The 16,359-nt window shown below is 33.5% G+C and overlaps 3 protein-coding genes across 5 annotated transcripts; 1 reads left to right on the plus strand and 2 right to left on the minus strand.

Moving 5' to 3' along the window:
- Positions 1-602: 602 nt before the first annotated feature.
- Positions 603-6,626, minus strand: LOC132708784 (uncharacterized). 2 transcript variants are annotated; one of them, XM_060681359.1, is made up of 10 exons: positions 6,434-6,626; positions 6,087-6,260; positions 5,119-5,323; positions 4,966-5,057; positions 4,684-4,910; positions 4,331-4,632; positions 3,589-3,706; positions 2,586-3,287; positions 2,373-2,536; positions 603-2,320 (listed from the first exon to the last, which is right to left on the minus strand). In XM_060681359.1, exons 2-10 carry the CDS (start codon positions 6,249-6,251, stop codon positions 2,133-2,135), a joined length of 2,163 nt encoding a protein of 720 aa, XP_060537342.1. In that variant the 5' UTR covers positions 6,252-6,260; positions 6,434-6,626; the 3' UTR covers positions 603-2,132. The 2 variants fall into 2 exon arrangements, with proteins under 2 accessions (XP_060537342.1, XP_060537341.1); XM_060681358.1 differs by having other exon boundaries at positions 3,589-3,772.
- Positions 6,627-8,820: 2,194 nt separating this feature from the next.
- On the plus strand, positions 8,821-10,435 carry LOC132708786 (DNA-directed RNA polymerase III subunit RPC4-like). Of its 2 annotated transcripts, none has more exons than XM_060681361.1 (7): positions 8,821-9,146; positions 9,199-9,424; positions 9,487-9,613; positions 9,693-9,758; positions 9,822-9,907; positions 9,966-10,157; positions 10,208-10,435. In XM_060681361.1, the coding sequence occupies exons 1-7, from the start codon at positions 9,028-9,030 to the stop codon at positions 10,310-10,312; spliced, it is 921 nt and encodes a 306-aa protein (XP_060537344.1). In that variant the 5' UTR covers positions 8,821-9,027; the 3' UTR covers positions 10,313-10,435. The 2 variants fall into 2 exon arrangements, with proteins under 2 accessions (XP_060537344.1, XP_060537345.1); XM_060681362.1 differs by having other exon boundaries at positions 9,023-9,150.
- Positions 10,436-10,528: 93 nt separating this feature from the next.
- On the minus strand, positions 10,529-13,816 carry LOC132708785 (prolyl endopeptidase). The gene is made up of 14 exons (XM_060681360.1): positions 13,689-13,816; positions 13,538-13,631; positions 13,278-13,485; positions 12,993-13,196; positions 12,852-12,934; positions 12,659-12,798; positions 12,437-12,596; positions 12,180-12,380; positions 11,941-12,126; positions 11,772-11,885; positions 11,575-11,723; positions 11,087-11,436; positions 10,838-11,028; positions 10,529-10,785 (listed from the first exon to the last, which is right to left on the minus strand). The coding sequence occupies exons 1-14, from the start codon at positions 13,718-13,720 to the stop codon at positions 10,720-10,722; spliced, it is 2,178 nt and encodes a 725-aa protein (XP_060537343.1). The 5' UTR covers positions 13,721-13,816; the 3' UTR covers positions 10,529-10,719.
- Positions 13,817-16,359: the final 2,543 nt, after the last annotated feature.

The raw sequence follows: 16,359 nt of genomic DNA on the forward strand, positions 1-16,359 counted from the left end.
AAAACCAGTGGTGCATTCACGCACCAGTAAATATTTTCAAAAAATAAAGCATAATCAATATAGTATTTCCAATGTATGTTTTCTGCGATGTTATCTACATGCTATAGACTTAACAAAAATGGCAATACAAATCCAAAATATTTTTCTTTTACTTTTTTGGATTTACTTGAAAATGTGATACAAATTTATGTATCGCTTTTGTTAACTTTGGAATTGATATATCCTTTCCTTTACACATAAATTAGCGATTTTTACGGTTTTATGTCCTTTAGGAGTGATAATAATAACATTTCTAAATGGATGTGCAAAAATATTTCCTGGATGTGACAAAAAAATCATAGAATAGGTGGTGAATTAATGCACCACTGGGACAAAATAGGTTAAGGGATTTAATTAAAAATCTCTTTGTTTTATAGTTCGATGTCCCTAGATTTAAGTAAAAAAGGGTATATTTCACAACTTATGCGATAGCTTAATTCAGATTGCAAGTTACGAATTACTACTAAAATAATTCTTATTGCCTCCAAATAGGATTTTATCACAATAAAAATGTAAAAGTAAATTGCGGAAGTCATGAAAGCAAACCCGGTTTTAATGTTTTTAATTTATATATTTACAAAGTGAACATTTAAAAAATAAATCAACGTTACGATGATACAGGAAGATCACGATTAACAGCTTTGCTGTTCATTTCTTAGTAGGGCAAATATCGGCTAAAAATCAAGCCATTAACGATGTAATAAGGCTTTCGCGGCCATCACTTTAAAATACGTTTTCGAGGCGGTCGTCGCGAGTTGTTCGTTCTCAACGTTTCGGCGATTTGAATGATCGACATCATACAAATATACAGGTTAACAATAGCCGTAGAGGTCGATCAACTGAGCTATCAGGAATAGTGTCAATTGCTCACATTGACTCACGGCGAAGGTGAAAATCGAAAAACAACCGTTTTCAATGAGGCCGTTATAATGTAGTAGCAAAAATAACTAAGTTAGAAAAAACCCGTAAAAAAATAAATAATAAGTTGAATATTAATATAGCGACATAATCGCATTACGCGTGGTATAAAAATATTAACTGTTCGAAATTAAGTAGGTATAGGTACGTCATTCAACAGGTAAACAGGTACTGCGCAGGCGTGTTGTGCCATGATTGCTAAGTATGTGCGTTAACAAAAATTTTGCTGCAAAATTGTGAAACGCTGATAAGACATAACGATTATTAAGAGTTTAAAGGGTTCTTTAACAATTTCAATAACAATTAAAATAACGAACCAGTCGAAAATCAGCCTTTTAGAATTGCTTTAAAATTAAACTTTATACTCAACCAAGAGATAGAGTCTAGCGCTTTTTTTTCTCGAGAAGACATTGTCCTATTTTCTAACCTACATTTACTATCATTGTCAAAATTATTTTTTTAATGCGACTTTTAACAGAATTTTCGCAAAGCGTAACAACGACTATATTAAAATTTTTGTTAAAAATCGCCAAATCTAACCAGACTATAATTTTACATCAACAGGGAAAATACAATGAAACATGTTTTACGTATAAGATATGTAGACAAAGTCGGACTAAGCCAGTTAATACTACAAAATTCGGCACAGGGCCGGACTGGCACAAAATGGACGACGTCTAATCCGATTGTGAATACAAAACGATTAATAGGATACCTATACTGACTATTCCATTGCTAAATATTGTCTACGGAGATATAAAAATCGTCAACTACTTTGGCATGTTACGTTTCGTCTTCTACTAGGACTAGTTTATTCTACAACCGACACAACACTACAATAATGTCTAGACTGGCTGGGATCTTCCGAGTTCGAATTCAATTTAAAGAACAAATTACAATTTAACAACATTACTAAGAACTGCGTCTATGTTGGGGTCTTCATTTAAATTTTACTGCGGAATTTATACAGTAAAAAATAGATGCGATACTAGCACTTTAAAAAAATTGTGAGCCCTTAATTTTTTTTATTTCTCTGGTATTTTTATCCGAACAATATATGAACCATTTAACACTTATAACAGATACTTGTAAAATAGTATTTCTTTACCTTCAAAGGCGTAAAAAACTAGAAATATTAACGAAAAGAAGTTGGTATTAGTTACCCCTTTACCGTTTCAATATTTGTACATGTTTTGTGTACTTCTGTAAGTCTGTTGCAAGGAAGCAGATTGGTCTTCTAGATTCCTTTTCAAATTCTGAATTGTGTTAAGCAGTACTTGATGACGCAAATTCTCGGTACTGCCAAGTTTATTTTTAACTACACTAACCGCTTCGCTGTTTAAATTAAATACCACCGTTTTGCCTAAAAGTGATCGATGAAAGTATAAGGTCATCGCGACGATCACAAAACTCACCGTGATGCTTTGTAAAATTTACCGCGCTACAGCCGAAATATACTTTCCTGCGCATGGGCTCGCTCTGCGGACAACTTTTTGATAGCTTTTTCCTAGCTGTGTGGAACTCCTCGTCGTCAGAACTACTACTTTCCAATGTTGCCGCCATGTTTGCCCTCTTGTGCCTAAAAACACTTCTATTAGTAACAAATGCAGCGCCCCGACTTCGCCTACCTCGGGCTTGACATATTGTCGTTTTTAAGCAAAATGCTTCTAGGTTGATGACATTTTCGAGGTCCAATTGGTGAAGTATACGCAAAGTGTCGATGTTCCTTCATCGTTTTCTTTGTTACCATTAGACCGTTGTCGTTAAACTTCTTTTTAACTAAAGGCGATTGGTGTATTTCTTCCGGCAAGTTTCTCCGTGGGATCAACGGCGTTTGACCTTGAAGCTCTTTCCGAACAGACCCGGGTGAATTATTGATAATAAAATTGGTGATATGGTTTTTCTTAGGACTAAACCGATTAGTTTTCGCATTGGACGGCACTTTATTAATAGCTAAATTCGTGTTTAACGTATCATCTACAGGTTTACTTTTGAAATGAACCTCCGCTTTGGCACATTCCGCAGACTTCAGAAGTTCTACTCGCTTATTAGCCGGACCAGGTAACCTTCGTGGTGAAAGACCGTTAATATTCATTGTCCTTATGATTTGTTCGGCTTGACCAATTAATTCGCGGTATTTTAAATCAGCTTCCATATCTCGTTTATCTATAAGTTGCGTCGTGTCCCTCTGCAAACAGACAGAGTTGGAACGCTTTTTTAGGCACTCGTCTTGAGCTGATTTGGAAGGTTCAGGTCGAAAGCTTGATCGGCGGACGGATACGGGTGTTGCTCCGGCACTTTTCGAACCGTTTTGATGGAAACTTGAATGCCTTGAATTTAAAATAGACTTTAGTTCATTTCAGTGGTTTCGGTGGATTTATGTCCAACAAAATAAAACTCCTAATCCTAAATCTAAAACTTTCTCATAATTCATTTTCCTGATACACCCACTATATTGTAAACACCAGATTCATGACTTCGTTCCAATGATTTACAGAAGCAGTTATTTGCCAAACCAAATTAAATGCCTGTGCAAATGAAAATGACTAACGCAAAATTGATTATGAAGTTTCTATAAGGCTTAAGAGTGACAGGTCAATATCTATTTTATTCAATAAATTTAAAACATACTTTAACCTCTCCGAATGTCTCAGGCATCTCTTATTAGGAATAGGCCGATGTCTCTGTGAATTAGAATCTTTAAATCTTCTGACGTTGCGTTTCCTTGAAGATCTCCTTCTTTGTGAATCTAGTGGTACAAAATAAGAGCAGTGTCCCGTGTTATCCGTTTTGCAGTCTATTTCTAAATAGGAACCTGAAAACGTCTATCCTAAATTTTGATCTATTAGGCTATGGTTTATTTGAGTTTAAATAAAGCGAAGTACTTTATTATAAATGATATAATTTAAAAGCTTAAATGATCCATTCTTGTTTTGACTATGATTCTTTGTTTTTTAAAGCGAAATTAATAATCTCAAAATATGTTTTTTTTTATTAATTTTGATTATTTATATGACTTAATTGATTATTTTGATTTTGATTATATTTGTTATCCAAAACGGCAATTTTTTCACATTCACGTTCATATTTTAATAGATCGAATTTCCAAAATTCAAGTAAAAATTCGAGACCTCATAAACGATTTATTTCGATAAAATTTTTTGATTATGTCAATATTACATAAAATCACATTGGCAGCGAGACGAGACATGGATCTATCGAGTGTCTACCACTTGCGTTATCTTTTTAATATCCAAAAGTAATGCCCGGTGTGTCTCATCAGTTAATGTACCGTAATGATCAGAATCCATCAACGATTTTCAAATTCCTAGGGCGAAACAGACTTAACAATAAATATTTTTTATCAACAAACCATTATCAATGAAGTCTAGTTCAGCCTCGGCCATGTCATCTTCATCCCCGCCATCTTGGCCGGTGTCAATATCGCTTTCGCAGTCAGTGGGGTTGCTGTCACTTAAAATATCTGTTTCTTTTTCGTACACATAGCTTTCGTCGTATTTCCCCATCATTTCGTTCAAAGTACAATCATCTTCGTCACTTAAGGAACGTGGCACATGGTGATCGAAAGCTATGTTAGTAGCGCTTAAGGAAGAACATGAAGAAGATGATAAAGAACGACGATGGACTGCAGGACTCAAGTATCGATGTTGTATGCTAAAAATTGGCGAATTTAATTTCCATGGGCCAATAAGTGCGTGGACCTACGAGCTATCCTGGTAGCTTCTAAAAACTACCGGTGTTCTTTTTAACTCTTGCCTTGAGGGCACAGGCGTAGATGTTCCGTTGGATGTACCACCAGGTAACCATGGATTTGTTCTTATTCTATTTCTTTGTCTAGGTGAAACTATACCGCTCACTGTACCCTCAGTAATCTTTCCGTAAAATATAGTTGAAGACTGTAAACTGGTATCCTTCTCTTCGACATCGGTTGCCTAAAATAATGCAATTGCCTTTAAGTGGTAGAAAAAACATATTCTGCCCACTAACTTTGGTGGCAGGTTGTTGTGGTATGTATTTATCGTTTATTGAAGAACATGCGTTTTGAGGGTTTCCGTTAGAGGTCAATGTGTTGGCCACCGCTGAAATTAAAAATGGTTGCTGGACAAATGGCGATTCTTTAATATATTATATTAAGCTGACCTTGTGTTTTTGGACCATTTAGCAAGTAATCGGGTGGAGCACCCGGAGACGTGCCATCGGTACTATATCCGGTGGAGTAAGCCGATTCTGGAGAAGAAAGATTTGTGGTTGAGTACCGGGGGAATTGTGTATTCGCGCCGTCACGTTTGCAATAAACTTTGTAGTTTTTAGCGTGTTTTATTTTTGGTGGTGCCGCGTCATCTTCCTGTAAGAAATATGTCTTCTAATTTGCATTTTATCGCGTTAAACAGTAACTTGGGAAAACAAAGGGAGGCTTTAACTACCATTTCTGATGCATAATTTCAAACTAACAATCTTGTACAATTTTTGAAATGTTTACAATTTTTTACATTTTACAATATGACACTTAATAGCGGACACCCGGTGGATTGATAGGTTTTTACCTTATAAAAGCATTTACTATTTTTGTTTAGTATTAAATCATGTTCTACTCGTTTCGTTCTTTTTTTCTATGCCAAATGTCCAATCATCCCCCCAATGTAATTTTTATCTCATTTCATTTAACATCATTAGAAAACAACGTCCCAGTAGTTCAAAATGTGACGTCTGCACACATGATAAAGCGTTTTTCTATTTATTATTTAATTGTTTTAAAAATATAGAAAAAATCGTGCAACGCTGTCAATATTCATTGGTAGTTTTCAAGTCAAATTTAAACTTAAAACTAACCAAAACTATGCAAGTTTTGTAGAAATCACTGAATTCAGCTAAGAGAAAAGTAAACCTCCTGGTGGTTTATTATCGGTGAAGACATTTTTTTTTGTATTTTAATTGATGAAAGGTTCAATTATTGCAGCAACAATAAAGCTAGGACTTGAATATTTATGGAAAACTCGTCGTGTTGAATTAATTAGCTTAAATCAATTTGGAATAATTTATTGAAAATTAATCTGAAATGAAGCATCAGTTTAAATAACTATAACATTTAGGAATTTGAAAATACTTACCCCATTGACACTAGACAAACAATTGCTTTCCCACTTAACCGTGTGACTGGTTAAATTAGAGCCATTTGAAACCGTGATTAAGCATTTTCCTTGTTTATCTTTTCGTTGTTGTTTCTTTTTGGGCCTTACGGCATCCATCCATGCCCGCAACTTGCTTCCAAACATTTTTTTCAGCTTAAACGAATTGCGAATTAGAAAATATCGTTTACGTTGGCCAGACACCAGTACATATAACATCACTAATAGAACGCCGAAAATAATTTTATTTGAGTACCAGTTAAAAATAAAAATAAATCTGTTATTGAGTCCGATTAGAGTTACATACAGATGTTTCGCCATGCACTCACCCCTATTTCAAACCGCTGAAAACCACATCAGCACATCCAAAAACTACACGCATTTAACTAAGATAGCAGAACCGGTTCATGACTGGTATTTTCCTAAGCGTTCCGCACTTTTCCGATAACCGCGTTAATTTTCCGGCCATGTTTCCAGTCGCAAACCTTTTCTACTGCTACACTCTCCGCAATAGCACGTCCAAACGTCAATGATGCATCTTCTAGCGACGCTGAACGTCGGGGCGCCGACGCCGACGGCATATTTCAACACTCTGTTATATTCTGACACATGGTCCAACAGATTCATTCACTTGAAAGATTCTCCCCAATAAGACGTGCTCAAAATAAATTCAGATATGTACTTAATTATAATTAATTTTTCATTTATTTATTTTAATAATAATAAAAATAAAAATAATAATAACAATAATAATAATGATAGGCAATTCAGTCAACAGGATTACACCCAACATATAAAATTGACGCTTTATGTCATACATTTGTCACAGATATTGGGGGATTTAAATTCTTTTCTTAAATTCCCCGTGATTTTTTTTTCATTACCACTAAAATTATTTAAATTAAATTATTTTTAAAATCATTCTTATTAATCCCACAAATCAACCGTGTTTTAACTTAATTTTAATTTAATTAGCTGGACATCCATTAACTTTTTGGGAATTTATTGGGTATATTTTTATTGCAATGAAACAACTCAGTGATGCTGGTTATATATATTTATTAGGGAAATAACATTTACATAAAATATGCGATACGACATTTAAAATTTTGTCTTTTAAGCATATTGAAGCTTACATTTGTTTTGGTTAAAGTGCACATTGAGAATATTAATTATTTGAATACAGTCATATTTATGCAACTTTTAACAAATTGCTAATATAAATTCGTTCAGATAGGGTATGGTTTGCAGCAGATATTCCACAAAGAACACATTCTTTTATATTTTTAAGCACATATCGCTTCGGAATTATAAATAGCTGCAACTGCTGAATGATAAAGAGTTGTTACTGCAGGGAACATCGCCTGAGGAAAAACATTGAACATTTCGCACCCATAGGCCAGGGCATTTAATTCTCTCTGTTAACACGACGACGACGTCTTAACCTTGATTGTACCCTTTGGGAGCGCGCATTGGAACTGGGACGTCCGATTCTAGGAAATTCCCCTGTATCCTGCTCAACCGGCTCTTTGTATCCGGCTGTGTTACGCAAAATATTTAATTCTTGGGCAGGTCTGTCGCCAACCCTCAGTCCTTTTTGTCTAACCCGTGGACGTTTCGGTGCTACAGCGACTACATCGTTGTCCATGTTCTCTTTATTATACTTTCTGTTTTCTTCATCGTCGATTTTCTTCAAAAATTCGGTCAGCCATTTGGTAATGTAACGCTTCTCAGCTTGAATAGCACGCCGTTCCAGTTTTTTGAAAACTTCATGTTTCAACGAGATATATATCACTCCCGGACGTGGTTCGACGTATGGTTTCAACCAATAAGGTACTATACCGATCGGAATGACTATCTGATCTCCTTCAAAAAATGCCTGATAGGGCCGTCTCTTTTCTGTCGATTGGGAAGACATCATGCTTGATAAAGGTTTGAACGATTTATGAACCCTGGAAAACATTACCTTGTCCAAGCACACAATTTTGTTGTGCACCTCGCGGTAACCATGGAGGGGGTTGCATCGATATTGATTTTCGTCATGAGCACGCCTGGAAACTGGATTCGCAATCCCACGTCTGACATTATTGCTAGGCGACAATGGAACGTTCTACCGTAAACTTTAAAATTCTCCTACCAGCCTTTGCTTTATTTGTATATACTTCGAATAAATTTTTTACTAGGTCTAAGTACCAGTGCAATTCAAATAAATTAGGTAGGTAATTTTATTCTAAATCTAAATATTTTTGGATTTTTCTATAAAACTTATAAGAAATAAGTTTTGGATTGCAGTAACCAAAACATAACAAATCCCAAATGGATTTCATTTTATTATAATTATTATATTATAATTTTATTAATTGTACAGATGTGCAAAGTCGAAAAAATGGGAGCAACCATACATCAAGGAATATGTTAACAAATCCGCATCTTCGTTCAATAAGCGCCATCTATGAGCAAAAAAAAAGAACTTAACAAAAGTTGCTATCAGAATTTTAGCAAATTTTTTCGTATTTTTCGTATGAAAATCCATAGAAAACACTCATATCTGTAAAAATCTAAATAAAAAATAATAATCACGGAGAAAAAACTATTTATTTATCCAAATCATAGAGGGATTGGCACTGTAGATATCGTCCATATCGACAACAGTGGTTCCCACCATAGGTATATTTATATATATATATATATATATATATATATATAAATCGTCCGTGTCGACATTTACTACGGGCACACATGTTTATCTTGTTCTTTAACCTCAAAATTGTTGGTGATCACCTCCTATTTTAAATGTTACTTTTGTTTTCTTTAAAACTGGGTTGCCGTTTTTCGTCATTTATAGTAATTGTGAAATTTTAAAGAAAGCTTTAGGCAAAATGTTCATAAAACTGTGAAGGGAGGTTAAAAATTAACATCAAATATGGAAAAGCGATTGCAGTCATTGAAACTTCCTCGCGACTTAACATTGGGAGGTACAAAACCCAAAAAATTGTATGCACCAAATATAACCGTTACAAGGAGAAAGGAAAAAGTCAAAGAGTTGGTAAACAGGAAGACAGTTTTTAAAAATAATTTCATCTTATGTTTTTAGTGTTGTGTTTAAAAAAGAAGATAAACAAAGATATTCAAATAAGTTCAATGGAATAAGCCTTAAGAAAATTAACAAGATTGATCGATTTATACAATCAAGTGGTATATTTTCTGAAGGTGTAGGAAATGATGCAATCAAAAAGACAAGACATGAAAGAAGTTATATGCCTAGAGATGAGAGTCACCAACATATTCCTATACCAACTGTAAAAAAGGACGAATGGAAGGTAGGATCACACCTCTGCAATACACAAGAAAGTATATATAGATTTAATTGCAACTCTATTAGGTAGACAATAAATTGGAAACAAGAGTTTATGATGACATTCTCGGCTGTGATGTTTTAAGTGAGGATGAAGAGCCAATGCCTTTCAAGCCCCATACATGGAATGAAAATGACCTAAAAGAATGTATAGGTATGTATGTAATATTTGCAATATATTATAGCTTATTCACACCTTGCCTTAAGTTTAACACAATTTATCATCTTTATAGCTCATTCCAAAGTGGTAAATAAACCTGAAATTAAGCTAGAGCATGTGGATTTACAGAATGGCGAATGTAAGTGCACGATTCAGGTTTCTTTGAAATACAAATTTGGTGTATTAATGACATTTTTTGTAGTTAAAATGGGGGGAAATGTTATTCCAAAAGATTTTAGGGACAGTGATGCTGTTGGTGATAATAATCCAACTTTAACTCTGTGGAATGTAAGTAGCAGTATTCATTAATTGAACAAGCCAAGTACCTAAAAGAATAATTATATAGCTGCCAGATTCTTTTGCCGGGAAAAGCTTCAGTGATGATCCAAATGTAAAAAAGTTTTTTGATTACAAATTAACAGATATGCAAGAGGGTCAAATAGGGAAACTAGTGATTAGAAAATCTGGAAAATTAGAAGTATACATAGGATCAGGCAAATATGATTTAGAGCCCACAAATTTGCAGAGTTTCTCAGAGGTTAGTGCTACAATTAAACCTCAAATGTTTTTTTTACCTTTCTTTTTTAGAACCTCATGGAAATTGATTTGGATGCCACTTCATCGACTTCTGTTCTAGGTTCTATACAAAATAGGTACATTCTTAACCCAGATTGGGATGATTTGCTATCATGATGTCTACTTGTTTTTAGGCTAATTTATTTATTTATTTGTCATGTTATACTTTACATTCAAACTATGGAAAATATTATTTGTTTTAACTCAGTCTCGACATGAAAAATAAATATTTACCACTTATTTTTAATTGAATTTATCTACCTCTCTTTTGAATTCCAAACTTAGGATGAATATTTTGTTAATGTTAATTAATTAAAAGAATAAATTACATGTATCTTTTATGTATTTTAAATAATGATTTTAATTATTTTTATGAAAGTAAATGCTATAATTTAATTACAATATTATTATATTATTTAGATAATTAATAATAATTATTATATTAACAATTACATACGGATAAGGAAATGCAAAAATATCAAAATGGTACAACCCAAAGTTGTTTGCTAAAAATTACGTTTTAATCATTCATGAAAAGGCAAACTTAGGGCTTTTGACACAAAGCAGAATATCTCAGACACTTCTTCAATCTGAAATAAAAAATTCAATTAAAAAATAATTAAATATCAATTGCGCAGCTACTATTTTTGATGTTGGTTTCCCTTGGCCATGACCAGCTTTTGTCTCAATTCTTATGAAAAGGGGATTTTTTTGTTGTGGTAAACTACCGATTTTATGTTGCAATTCAGCAATGAACTTCAAAGAATGCAAAGGCACTACCCGGTCGTCATGATCTGCTGTTAAGAGCAGGGTTGCAGGATATTGAATACCATCTAAAATACAATTTCATACACTAGAAAAAGCAATAAATAAGGTAAGCATATTGCATACTTTTTGGTTTTTCAATATTGTGTAAAGGAGAGTACTTATAAAGATATCTAAACTGATCTGCCTCTTCAGAACAACCATAATCTGATTTCCACGCATAACCAATAGTAAATTTGTGATATCTTAACATATCTAATACACCGACTTGGCAAATGGCAGCGCCAAATAACTCTGGAGCTTGATTTATACATGCGGCCACCAACAGGCCTCCATTGGAACCACCCTGAATAGTAAGTTTATATGCACTGGTATATTTTTCCTGCACCAAATACTTTGCTGCATATTGGAAATCATCAAAGCAATTTTGTTTTTTATCAAAACGACCGCCATTGTGCCATTTATCCCCATACTCCCTATAAATAATTAATGTATTATAAACTGCTCTTAATTTTTTAAGGAAGAAAATAATCCTCATACAGTTTTCTATATACTACCAACTTAGATAGGCACACTGTATATTACTTTTAAGATATTATAACAAAAAGGCATACCCTCCTCCACGAATGTTAGCTAATGCAAATATACCATCAAAATTGTTAATAAAAACCAGCCTGGAAATACCAAATGAGGGAGTTATATTAACATTGAAACCACCATATCCATAGAGGAGACACGGCTTGGACCCATCTTTAACTAATCCCTAAAATAAAACATTAATTACCACTCAAAAATAGGTTCAAAAGTTAACCTTTTTATTGACAATAAACATTGGTATATCTGTACCATCCTTGCTCTTGTAAAACACCTGTTCAGTTTCATAGGAAGACGGATCCAGGTCACCAACTTTAGTTTCATGATAGATCTAAAGAAAACATAATAAACACTTCATAAATTTTGAACAATTTTCCTTAACTCACACTTTCATTAATCTTGTTGCCATCAAAATTTACTTTATAAATTATATTTGGTGTAAGGAATGAACAGAAACTATAAAACATTTCAGTATGGTACCTCTTTCCTGAAATAGCTGATATAGTACCCACTTGCAGATTGAAATCATGCAACTTTTTTCCAGTATTTATATCAAAAATATGCAATGTATTCTGCAAACAAAACGAAATCAAAATCAAATAACTGGGCAACTTTGCAATATTACCTTAACATCTTTTAGATAACAAACTACAAGCATAGTATTGTTAATAACATGTGCCCAATCCAAAACGTCCCTTGGATTTTCCTCAATTAAATTAACCCATTGTGATTCAACTGGAGTATTAAAATCTATTAAAATAATTCGGTAGTTCGGAGCATCCTTATTTGTCCTGAATAAAAACTTACTACCTATATTAGTCACATACTAAAAAGGATAATATAAATGAAATCAAGTTTATCAAAAATAAACAAGTAAGGTACCTCAAAGTCAGCTTCAAACTTGGTGACTACTGGAGTGAGTTCCAATTTTTTCGTTAATTTTTGAGAAGGTTCAAGCTTTGTAAAGTATAATAAGTTATTTTTGCAACCTTTTATGGGTGTGACAAGTAAGTATGTTCCACAGTCACTCACATGAGCTCCCCTACAAGGTTGAAAATATTATGTATGCAAAAAATATGTAAAAGGGCATTGCATTCACTATACATTCTAAGTTCTTTATCTTCAAATTCAATGGCTTCAACATCTTCTGACTGGTCTGTGCCAAGCTCATGGTAGTACAATTTTTGACTTTCACTGTTAGTTGTTTCTGAACCATCAGCTTTACCTACTTGATCCAAATATGCCTAAAAACCAATTTTGACTACTTATATGAAATATCCAGTCCAAACTAATTCACCCCATAAAAAAACCCTTTGTTATCATGCATCCAAGTCATAGGGGAATACTTGACTTTTTTAAGTACTTCTTTGTGGTCTTTGCCTAAAAAAAAATAAGAGTGTGAATCTAACATACTCTAACTGACCAATAAAGAAATTACCATCATCTACATTTTTAAATCTTATTTCAATCCAGTCAGATCCACTTGAACTGAGACCATAAGCAAATGTTTTTCCATCTTCAGAGAATGCAGTACCAGACAAAGCTACAGTGCCATCTTCTGACATTATATTTGGGTCCAAAAATACCTGGCCTTCATCCTGCAATGTTTCTTGAACATATATGACACTTTGATTTTGCAAACCTAAAATTATAATTCAACATGCGGTAATGACGAACCAACACACATTGCAATAGCGATGAACTAATCAATCAATGCTCCTACCTGTATTTCTGTACTGATAATATTTATTTCCATGACGAAAGGGTGTGGAATATTTTGGATAGTTCCACAAATTAGTAATTCTATTTTTGATACCTTCTTTATAAGGGCAGCTATCAATATATGGCCTGGTTAGCTCATTTTGAGCATTTACAAAACTTTGGGTGTTTTCAGAATCTGGATCTTCAAGCCATCTATAGGGATCTTTTACCTACGCAACATATTTATTTTAACATATACCATCAACTATTAGAACTGTTTACTTCAACTCCAAAATAATTGTCAGTTATAGATTCATCTCTTTTTGCCTTTGGGTACTTGTAGGACATCTTTCTGCAAGATGCAACTACAAACTGCCTACGCAAATAATCATGTGATTTTATCTAAAAATATGTTACAATGTTATCTCATTACCTATGCTTACAAAAATTAAATAAAAACCGCATTTAATGAAATTTCAATATAAGGTTAACTTATGCATGCACTAATGTTACATGCCGTTTTCACCAGAATTAAATTTTTAGGCGGGATCCCGAATGATATCTGTGGGCAATATTTCATAACATCGAACTGAATAGATGCAGTTTTCTTCTATTAAGCATATTTCGGCTCGTAGAGGGCAGCACCAAATTCGATTTAAGGCTACCTACTGCGCCATAGTCGTAAACACACTGGGTTGCTCTAATCACCAATTTACTGGTAAAGGGTAAGGGAGGTAACGCATCCATTGTTTGCCGTAATTTGTTATTAAGAAAAGACATTTAGAGATAAAAATTTCTTTCTCAAGTAATAATTCTTAGTGGAATAATAGAATCGGTGTGCATTTATGGTAGAAATACCTGATGACATGAAATTTTATATATGTCTGGAATGCGATGTACAGTGTTTAGAATAGCGGCATTAAAATTCTAAAAGCAAGGAACTTCAACAAATTTGGATTCAGAGATATGGGAGAAATAATGGTAAAAATGTTGGAGGAAAAAGTAAAATTATTGAAAACAACAAAAACGAGATGATTTTTGCGACAAAGTTTATTCATTATTAATGATCATTATTAACTATTTAAATGAATGGCCGAAGAAAACAAAAACTTCCACTTCAAAGCAGACTTCAATGTTTTAGTGATGTTTACGAAAAATTGTTTAAAAAACAAAGGTTAGTAACAAATATAAGTATACCTAGTACTTACCTAGGTATATTATCAATGAACAGCATAATTTTTACTCTCATTTTTGTGTATTCGTAAAACAAGTTTGTAACTAGCTGATATTTTGTATCTGCACTTCCTGATTATTTACCTCATAAATAGCAAAATATATATCATATTTTTGCGCTCAAAAAAATGTATAGCCTTTTATATTAGTCTAGTTTCAAAATTATTTATAGAATAAAAATTGATAGTTATCAAATCGGGATCTAACCATAACTAGGCCGGGAAATTGCCCATTATTATATTAAAGCTAACATTAATACTTTGATTAGCGAATGATATTTTTTCAAATATCTCGCGCCCTGTATAATTGACAAAACCTGAAACTCTCTCACAACACGGTTTACGATACTGTTCAAATAAAATTATCCCATCTTTAACGGTTTTTCATTTATCGCCATTAATTTACACACGAAAACGGAAATTTTTAGGATATTTTAGATTTTTTGCCCATAAAACGACACACCCTGTATATAATAAAATCATTGTTCGAACTAGAGGTTCTAGCCCTGGATGTTCCACGTCAAGAATTTTTTGAAAATAGTAAGTGGTTTTCGAGAAAATAAGTTTTTTAAGCCCCTGAATAACGATTTCAATATGGATTTTTTCAAATATCCCGAGCAGCGTTTGTGATAAACGAAAACCGCAAATATAAAAATTATAGCTCTTGATGCTGCCTAGGACACCGTTTGAACCAATTAGCTATATTTTTTACGATTTTTGATTTGCGGCTAATAATTTACTCCGTAAAAGGACAAATTTCTAGGTCTTTTAGATTTTTTCCTATAATTTGAAAACCCTGTATATAATCGAAAAATGCCCGAAATAAATGTTATTGCACTGGATCTTCTGCTTCTGCGGGTTAAAGAGTTTTGCCAACATTTTTAAAAAATACTTGGTACAATGTGATTGAGCCCAATTTCTACAGTTTAAATGTAGACACGGACCTTTACTTCACTGCTACATCTAAAGTTTTTAGGACACATTTCTCATTTAGCATGAAATATTGGGAACATCCTGTACAATAGGTGAAAACCTTTTGCTGGTTTGCGGGCTATATGGCAGTATAAAAGAAAGTGAGATCTGAATCATAGCCTTTCAGTTATAACCAATTTTCAATAATAGGGGGACCCATTTTTCAGTTTTTTTGAATTTGCGGCGCACCCTGTATACTTTTGAAAAATTGCCAAGAATAAAAGTTTATAGAGTCGTATCTTCTGCTTGGTCTGGATCAAAATTTTTTTTGGTCTCGTAAACAGTTTTTGAAAAATGATGTTTTTTGTAGACCCTTGCACGCGCGATTTTTTATTTTTTTAGAATACCTCCCGACCCCCCAGCCCCCCCATTTTAAATAGGTTCCGACACGGAGCAAGGCTGCGTATATGTGAAATAAATGTTATTGCACTGGATCTTCTGCTTCTGCGGGTTAAAGAGTTTTGCCAACATTTTTAAAAAATACTTGGTACAATGTGATTGAGCCCAATTTCTACAGTTTAAATGTAGACACGGACCTTTACTTCACTGCTACATCTAAAGTTTTTAGGACACATTTCTCATTTAGCATGAAATATTGGGAACATCCTGTACAATAGGTGAATACCTTTTGCTGGTTTGCGGGCTATATGGCAGTATAAAAGAAAGTGAGATCTGAATCATAGCCTTTCAGTTATAACCAATTTTCAATAATAGGGGGACCCATTTTTCAGTTTTTTTGAATTTGCGGCGCACCCTGTATACTTTTGAAAAATTGCCAAGAATAAAAGTTTATAGAGTCGTATCTTCTGCTTGGTCTGGATCAAAATTTTTTTTGGTCTCGTAAACAGTTTTTGAAAAATGATGTTTTTTGTAGACCCTTGCACGCGCGATTTTTTATTT

Source organism: Cylas formicarius, unplaced genomic scaffold, assembly GCF_029955315.1.
Source record: "Cylas formicarius isolate icCylForm1 unplaced genomic scaffold, icCylForm1.1 PGA_scaffold_12__32_contigs__length_19106922, whole genome shotgun sequence".
Classification (NCBI taxonomy): Eukaryota; Metazoa; Arthropoda; class Insecta; order Coleoptera; family Brentidae; genus Cylas; species Cylas formicarius.